General features: G+C 42.7%; 1 protein-coding gene across 1 annotated transcript in view; it reads left to right on the top strand.

Moving 5' to 3' along the window:
* Positions 1–8,553, top strand: part of LOC118431929 (terminal uridylyltransferase 7-like) — a gene marked incomplete in the record, with an annotated part of 71,874 nt that overhangs the window by 60,038 nt on the left and 3,283 nt on the right. The window contains 6 exon segments of the mRNA XM_035843374.1: positions 2,191–2,276; positions 3,059–3,159; positions 5,503–5,577; positions 6,397–6,648; positions 7,526–7,880; positions 8,356–8,553. Of these exon segments, the coding sequence (XP_035699267.1) occupies positions 2,191–2,276; positions 3,059–3,159; positions 5,503–5,577; positions 6,397–6,648; positions 7,526–7,880; positions 8,356–8,495 (1,009 nt within the window).

The raw sequence follows: 8,553 nt of genomic DNA, 5'->3' as shown, positions 1-8,553 counted from the left end.
AACAAAACTTCGTAACTGGCGCTTATTTATACCCATACCCGCTGACAAACGAGGTCATATAAGGTCAATAGACGCGTACGACACCAATATTACGGAGGTAAATTGTGTTAAAGTTACGTTCTAATACACTATCGCTTAGGTTAATTTACATCACAAAAACTTTCTAAATAAATTGTTACAAAGACAAAATGATATGAACTTCAGACTATGGTGGATTTTATTCTTACATTTATTAAGAGATAAGTTTAAAATGACGAGACTTTTCTTGTGAGTACCACATTAGCATAATGGGCAAATCTGACGTGTGAACGCGAGCGGGAACACACGGACGGCAAAGTATCAAAGGATACAAGACGAAAGATCAAAGAAATATGACGATACCGGTCTCTTCAGACAATGTCAACTGTAGAACATTTAAAACTTTTTATAGCTTTTGTTTTCTTAATACATATAGTGTAAAAATCATTGCAGTACATGTACAGTACTGTATTATGTGAATAAAGATCAGTGGGTACTAAAACCATGTGTAACTTATTGCTTGTGGTCAATTAATTAGCATATAGTGGCCACCTCTCTATAGTGGCCAATTTTGACCAGTCCCTTGAGTGGCCGCTATAGACAGGTTTGACTGTACATTGTTTTGTACGTATATATACCATTCAACCCCACAAGTACTGTTGGAGAAAGTCCTTATCATACAATGACTATCAATTTTCTTCCAACAGTGACTGTTTTAAAGGTTAGAGTACGTACCTCCAAATTTACGATGTCTGATAGCACATCTTGGTCACGAAGATGATCTACGCAAGCCTGGTCTAGTCTCGTGTTCTCTCACGAGATCGAAACTAGACCATTCTCCGTGACGAATATGTGCTGTCAGACATCGAAAATTTGGAGGTACGTACTCTACCTTTAAAACAGTCACTGTTGGAAGAAAATTGATAGTCATTGTATGATAAGGACTTTCTCCAACAGTACTTGTGGGGTTGAATGGTATATATACGTACAAAACAATGTACAGTCAAACCTGTCTATAGCGGCCACTCAAGGGACTGGTCAAAATTGGCCACTATAGAGAGGTGGCCACTATAGAGAATATGCTAATTAATTGACCACAAGCAATAAGTTACACATGGTTTTAGTACCCACTGATCTTTATTCACATAATACAGTACTGTACATGTACTGCAATGATCTTTACACTATACGTATTAAGAAAACAAAAGCTATAAAAAGTTTTAAATGTTCTACAGTTGATATAGGTACGTACTCTACCTTTAAAACAGTCACTGTTGGAAGAAAATTGATAGTAACTGTATACATACGTGACTGATGAACCTCTTCAACTTATCATTCCCGTTGTTGCAGTTATTTTATTCATGATACTAATTCACCAAAAGTTGAATCATAGTTTGAAATGTTGATCAGTCTGGTATGTGTACAGTATTTTTGTGACTCCTGTCATTTTGGGACTATTACAACATGCCTAGTCTGCCCAATTTTGCCTTGTCTTAGGGCTGAAGATGTTAGTTTTGTTAGAGTATTAACCAGATTGAAAAGTCCTTCACACCAGCTATGGGAGTAAGACCATCTTCAGTCCCTGGTACATCCTAGTCATTAACCACCACTGCTGGGAGAAGACCCAGCACATCCTGGGTGACAGGTCCAGCATGTCCACAGTAAGTCCATGGGAGGAGAAGCTGGTCTTGGTTATCAAGCCATTTTCAGACCATAAGATTTACTGTGGGTGAAAATAGGACTATGGTCCTTGGTAAGTTAAACAAAAGACCAAAGATTCCATTCAGTCTGAAATCTGTGCATTGTAAACTCCGCTGCCTGGGGCTAAAGCTCGCCCCTCTAGGGGGGACAGCCTTCAATAAACCTGATTTAATCCGGCTGCATTATTTCTGTGTCTGTGGTGTCTGTGTGGCGCAATGGTCAGAGTGTTGGAAACAGAATCATCAGTCGGTCCTGAGTTCGATACTCGCCATGCCCCTGCCCCCATGACAGTGGAGTGACGCCCACCGAGCCTCACGGCTAATCTGTCTTAAAGGTGCCAAAAAACACCTACGGATTTAGCGCTGCCAGTGTGTCAACATCTGCACACTTGCCACTAAGACCCGTAAATATGTATTATATATTATTGTTTTTTTGTATTATTATGTAACTGTAACTCTGTGCCCTGTCCAGGTGCTGTAGGATATGTGGAAAGATCGGACACTTCATGAAGGATTGTCCGAAGAGACGCACGGGTAAGAAGGAGAAAAAGAGGGAAGGTGGGATACGTCACATGACCTACGTCTTCACTTATTTTCTTACTCTCTAAACCACACTGATTTGATTTTATGGATGACGTCAGTTAGGGTAATTGATTTTTGGCTGTCCTGAAAAATTCACCTTGGTCCATGGAACTCAGAAGGCCAGCATGAGCAGACTTGTTGCAAAACTTGTTATATTCCACCCTGAAGCCTCAGATGAAGTCGTTTGCACTACATCAGCATCATATCACACAAGAAGACTGGTGCATAATTGTGGTTCTACCATGCTGGTTGGTTAGACTGTAACGTCTGCATAGCTTTACAATAAATTCATAGTAACAGATATCATTAAGACAATTTCAGAAACGTCTATCAAGACAGGGGGGGGGCGGGGGGCCTTCAGCTGCTTCTGGCTGTCATGTTTCTCCATAGAAATATGAATGTTGACGACAAAAAACAATACAACCTACCTGCTTCCATCAGCAGCAGCCTACTTCCTTTCATACACAAAGTCTTATTGCTTGTCTCATCCACCATGTTCTGTGGTTCAATTTGTGTTACTTCTACATGTACCAGCTTTGGATTCCAGACCTGGAGATTTTGTAGCTTACTAGCATTTTTCCCTGTGCTTTTTTTAGTTTTGGAGTTTCATGGGTCATCATCCATAAGATTAAATCAATGTGGCCTTATTGTGGAGAAATGTCAGAATTTTCCTTGATCATTGCCTGTTTTGTTGGACTGTGTTTTATTGTCGAGAGTTTTCAACTTCAATAAGATGATGTTTGGTGCCCCTTGAGCAGGTGACCAGGGAGGGGATCAGCAAAGACTCCCCCAGAGAAACAATGGATCATCCCGAAACAACAGGACCCCAGGGGGGAGGGGCACTCCTCAGTCAGCAAAGGTGGGTCATTGATTACTGTATACCCCTGCTATACTACTACTACTACTACTGTCAGTCAGTGTAGTAGTACCCCTTCTATAGTAAACATACTAGTACAAGGAGTAGATATCACTACAATTTTGTATGTTTGCATTGAAGTTAAACATTGCAAAAATGTTCTCTGGTCTTCTTCAGGATATTGTAAATACAGAAACTTTCGCAGTGGTTTAATGTTCGCGTTTTTTGCGGTGGCCGCTTCACCGCGATCTTAAAACCACCGCAAACATTTTTCCATGGCAGTAAGAGACTACAGTGTATGGTGCTACTGCAAACTGAAAACCACCACGAAAAGTGCTTTTTCCTGCTACTGTGAAATTAAATCCCCGCGAACTTAAATGCATTTACAGTAACTGAAGATTGGTTACATGCTCAGATCATGTGACTCTCATGAAGGTTGTTTGATGTCAGCAAGTATCTCCTCAGTTAGGGACTGTACGGCATTTAGCGAGGGGGGAGGGCCGGTCGCCAGGGAGGGGAGGGCCTAGCAAAAAAATATTGAGCCAGGGGGAGGGCCTAGCAAAAATTTTTTGACTTGGGGGGAGGGCCAAAAAAAATTAGCTTGGTCAACCAGCAAAATTTGACCCTTAAAATCCAAGAAACAGCGTTTCCAGAGGGTCAAGATTTCAAAACTTTTCTGGACCTCCGCAAGGGATCGCCCATGGTCGGCGCTCGGGACACAGTGAAAATGCGAAGGGGAGGGGGCGGGGCTTATGCATCACCGTCGAAAACCTTTTTCTCTTACAGAAATGTTATTAAACTCTACATTATTCTGCCCCAAAAATGTAAGAAATGGTGTTTCAGAGCTCGATGGTATTATTTTTAAAGATTTGCAAATTTCCCTGAATCCCTTTTGACGTGACCGGCCTCGCGCCTTTGGTGACTGACATCGTGATACTGTGTTCGGGGGGATTTAATTTTGTATGTCTAAATTGAAATGACATTAAAGTTTGCTTTGTTTGCCAGCAAAATATTCCCCCCAAACTGCAGGAAATAGCTTTTAAGAGGTTCAAGATTTCAAAATTTCCCCGGACCTACCTTGCGATTCTTCATGCCTTTGGCGCCAGACATGGTGTTCGGAACGTCAAAAACTTGAAACCCTCGCGTGTGTTTTTTTTTTCATAGAAATGTCATTTAACCAGCAAATTTGGCCATGAAAATGCAATGCAGGAAATCGTGGCAAAAAAAGCGTGGCATTTTTAAAAGATCTCCTGCAAGTCTGCGTTCTCACGCCCGCCGGCGGCTAGAGAGAGGCGATCGGTCGACGTCTACCCTGCCGTGGGAAAATCAGCGTCACGCGTCGGCGCCCCCCTCCCCACTACAGTTTGGGTTGGTCGAATCGTGCTGTCGTTTTTGTTGTCATTTTTCCCCGATTTACTGTAAGTTATTACCACCACAGAACTAAGAAAAAGTCCCAAATATTGTAAATTGAAAATAGTTTCCGTCAAGCCGCTCAGGCCCACGAGCTTGCAAATGAGAATGCGTAAATTAAAGGGGCGGGGGGCGCGCCGCTTCGTGGCGCAAATCTACTAGAAATCCAGGTACAAATGCTTTTTAGGTGTTGTTTTAATATCGAAACAATGAAATAGCTTCTATAAAGCAAATATTTATGCCTCAGAGTCTATGAAGCAGATATTTATCCCTCTATTAAGCCGATATTTTGAGCCATTCTAATTTCCTTTTTACCAGTGAGAGATCTGCTTCGCGCTGAAAATCATGAAAAAGTATGACGCAAAGCACATTTCCAAATGGGAGCGCATTGTTTTATTGGCATCTTGAAAATTTTTTCAAAGTTGATAGGAGGGGGGAGGGCCTAGCAAAAAAATTTTGACTTGGAGGGAGGGCCTAGCAAAAAAATTTCGACCTGGGGGGAGGGCCTAGCGAAAAATTTTGACCCGACCCTCTGGCGACCGGCCCTCCCTAAATGCCGTATGGTCCCTTATCTTTTAAGATTTTTGACCGGTCCAGCAAATTGAAATGTAAAAGAAGACTTAAGGACTGGTCAAAATTTGGTCGAAAAACAGAATTTTCAAATTGGTAGAAATCAACATTTACTAGTAATAACTATATATACACCCTGAAATTACAGTGTTTTACCTATAATTTCTGGGTGAGGCCATGACCTTACTCATCACCCTCCTATCTGTACAATCTCAGAGCTGTCTATTTATGCATATTTCTTGATATATATATGTCATATCATGGCAAGGTTGTCTGTACTGTGCATGCACCATGCATCTGTTACTTGAATCAGTGTGAGTAGACATTTCTTCACTTTTGAATGGTTTTGGATGATGTCACTTTCAGGAGCATGCACCTGACCATCTACTGTACCCAGTTTTGTATCAGCCAATGGTTGGGCCTGATGTAAGGTTACTCCAGGTCATTACCCATGCAAACATCACATTGTTGGTGGGGTTATAAGGACATGACTTTGTTAAAGCTAAGGGCACATATGAGCTGTCTACATGCCAAAACATGGGCAATCTTTTGGGATCCGTAAGTGGTAAGTACAGCCTCCGCACAAACTCGAAGGGAATCCGCCGGATCTTGGAGCACGCAGACACGCCGTAGAACTTAACGTGCAGGTAAATCTTTGTGTGCCATCGGGCTGCGGATTCGCCCCCCGTACGTACCAGTAGAGGCGACGCACCTGCCCTGTGCAGACTGAACGTTTTCAGAAATACATGGCAGACGTGGCCTAACAAAAAACTTAAGGACGTGACGGTTTCTTGTGCCCTTAGCTTTACAGAACCCCTCTGCATGTCATGTTCTTACATTGTGTAGGGTAACAAGACAGTGTTTGTTGGGAGGGCTATTAGTAATTGCTGAGATGAACATCTGAGACAATATCAGGTTCAGGTCAGGACCTGGACCTGATCCCCTGGACTTGAACTGTACCTGTACCTGAATTTTCTGTACTAGTTACCAGCCATAGTACCCACCATTCAAATTGAAACAAGTCTGAGCATATCTTATACATGATGATATGATAAAACAAAGTTGAACTCCATATGCATGCATGCAATGCAAGGTGTTGAAAATTAAAATGAACTTACTGTGCTAAGGAAAAAATAATGTCTTTGGATTGCAATGGATGTGGACCATCATCATAATCTTACATATAGTAGCTGTCCAGGTGTGCCATGGGCATATATTGATGTGACTGACATGTTACTATATCATGTGTTCCCCCTGTAGGGCTACTATGACAGGAGAAACATGATGGACCATGACCCACGCAGTCCCCCACGTGGGCCGTACCAACCCACGCCTAACCAGGGCCAGTACCGGGGCAGTCCCCACAGACAGGGGGGCAGGGAAGACCCCCCAGCCAGACCCATGTACCAGACCCCCCCACAGCCTGTTCCATTTGGCCGACAGGGGGGTGGGTACTACAGCAGGCAGAGGCAGAACTCCCGGGAGCAGGAACAGTACGGCAGGTCACCTGAGGTTAGTCCCCACATACACCAGACTGCAGGGGATGTTATTCTCCTTATCTTTACATTTAGCAGCTAAATTTGATTCCTGGGTTCTCATTGACCCTCTCATTCAAAATGAGAAAAGATCACATGCCAATATTGACATGTGCATGATGTCAAACTGACTGCATTTAGCCCCAATGGGGCATGAATATTCAATAAACTTCATTGTCGTTGTCATTGTTAAACAGTAAAAAGCAGAACAAAACAGTGATGGATATTCAATGACATAAGAGATGTATTTGCCAATTTCACACTTCCCATAAAAGAAAACTTGCCTTTTCTGTCCAATGACCTGAAAAAAATGCCAAAAATTAGCAGTTTTGGGGGGAAAATTTAATTCTATAATTGATTTATTTTTACGAAAAGTAGTTTTTTTACAGAAAACGTCAACTAAGCCTGTCAATCAGTGAAAAGGCACCCCTTTCCATCGGAAAAATTGAATTGTCTGAAAAGCGACAATTACAGAAGCGCTAGCGCCTTTCTGAGAAAGAGTCAGGCCATCCCCCAATTGTAAAAAAATAACTCCGAACCGATGCCAGAAAGTCATTAAACCATGTCCTGAGCTTGGTTCCACACCAAACTGCCATCTCTGTGATGTGTTCTGTGTTCTGAGAAAGGTGAAACTGATTTTCTGTGCCCTTGGACTGAGGTTCTGGGAGTCCGGGCAGCCATATTGGGACCCTAGCACAAAGGGTTATGGGAAGTGTGAATGTGGCGAATGGGTGGGAAAATAGCAAGGCAGAAAGTGTACTGTGTCAAATAGTGATCATATGTAATATATAGTGAAATAGAATGTTCAAGTGATATCATGATAATATACATCTTAATTTGTATTTCTTTTCCAGGGGAGGATGCCGTTGTATGCAAGAGCCCACGAGTCCCCCCAGTTTACCTCTAGCCCCAAAACTACCTCACAGCCATCCCACAATCCTCGAGGGGGCACCAACTATTTCCCCATCCCCACCATGCAGTACACCAATCAGCAGCTGACACATCATCCTCGATCAGCCAATCAACAACCAACACCTTCACCTCCAGCCAATCAGCAATTTGTTGCCCATACATCATCCCCTAATCAGCAGCTTGGAGTCTCACCAAGATCCAATCAACAACTACCCATGCATCATCTGGCCAATCAGGTGTCACCTCAGGTAGTTCAAGCACAGAACAGGCAGCTGCCCCAACCCAGACAGAACTGGGGTAGGTACGTTACCAGCAAGGAGCACTATACAGCTACATGTAGCCTGCTAGGTCACACCAGTGTCCAAGTGAACCTAGCCCTGAATTTGCCTTGTCCTTTTTGGTCAAAATGAAGAAAAGCAAAACCAAAGCATAGAAATGTGCTGGAGCCACTCTCTTCTTGGTCAAGCAGCCAATTTTGATGGACAGTCTAGTAGTCAACAACATCATTCTTTCATTCCAGGATGTAAAATATGTATGAAAACCATATTTGGAAAATCAATAAAAGATTAGCAACTTTTACTATATCAAGTTAGTGACTAGTAATGGGAATTTTATATTTGTTGAACATTGTATAGTTTGATGGACTCAGAGGATATCATGTCTAAATATCCCTTGCATAATACTGAATAGTTCTCACCTACATGTGTGTACTGTAGATGTATGAGTAAGTGTTTGTGATGTGTCTGCGCTACAATGTTGTGTGCTCTTGCAGGTGAAGTGCCGCAACAAGTCGTGATGACCACACAGGGCCTGGTTTTCCTGTCACCGTCACCCCCCCACACCTATAGTGCACCCTTCCACATCTCCAGCAGTCCACCTTACCAACCACATGGAGCACAACCACCAAGATAGCAAATGTAGGGGTAGGGGGGAGGAGGGTTTGTTTTGATATAAATTATGTAAGGTGCTG

The sequence above is a fragment of the Branchiostoma floridae genome, chromosome 15 (assembly GCF_000003815.2).
Source record: "Branchiostoma floridae strain S238N-H82 chromosome 15, Bfl_VNyyK, whole genome shotgun sequence".
In the NCBI taxonomy this organism is placed as follows: domain Eukaryota; kingdom Metazoa; phylum Chordata; class Leptocardii; order Amphioxiformes; family Branchiostomatidae; genus Branchiostoma; species Branchiostoma floridae.
This window is presented reverse-complemented; position numbering and strand designations above follow the sequence as displayed.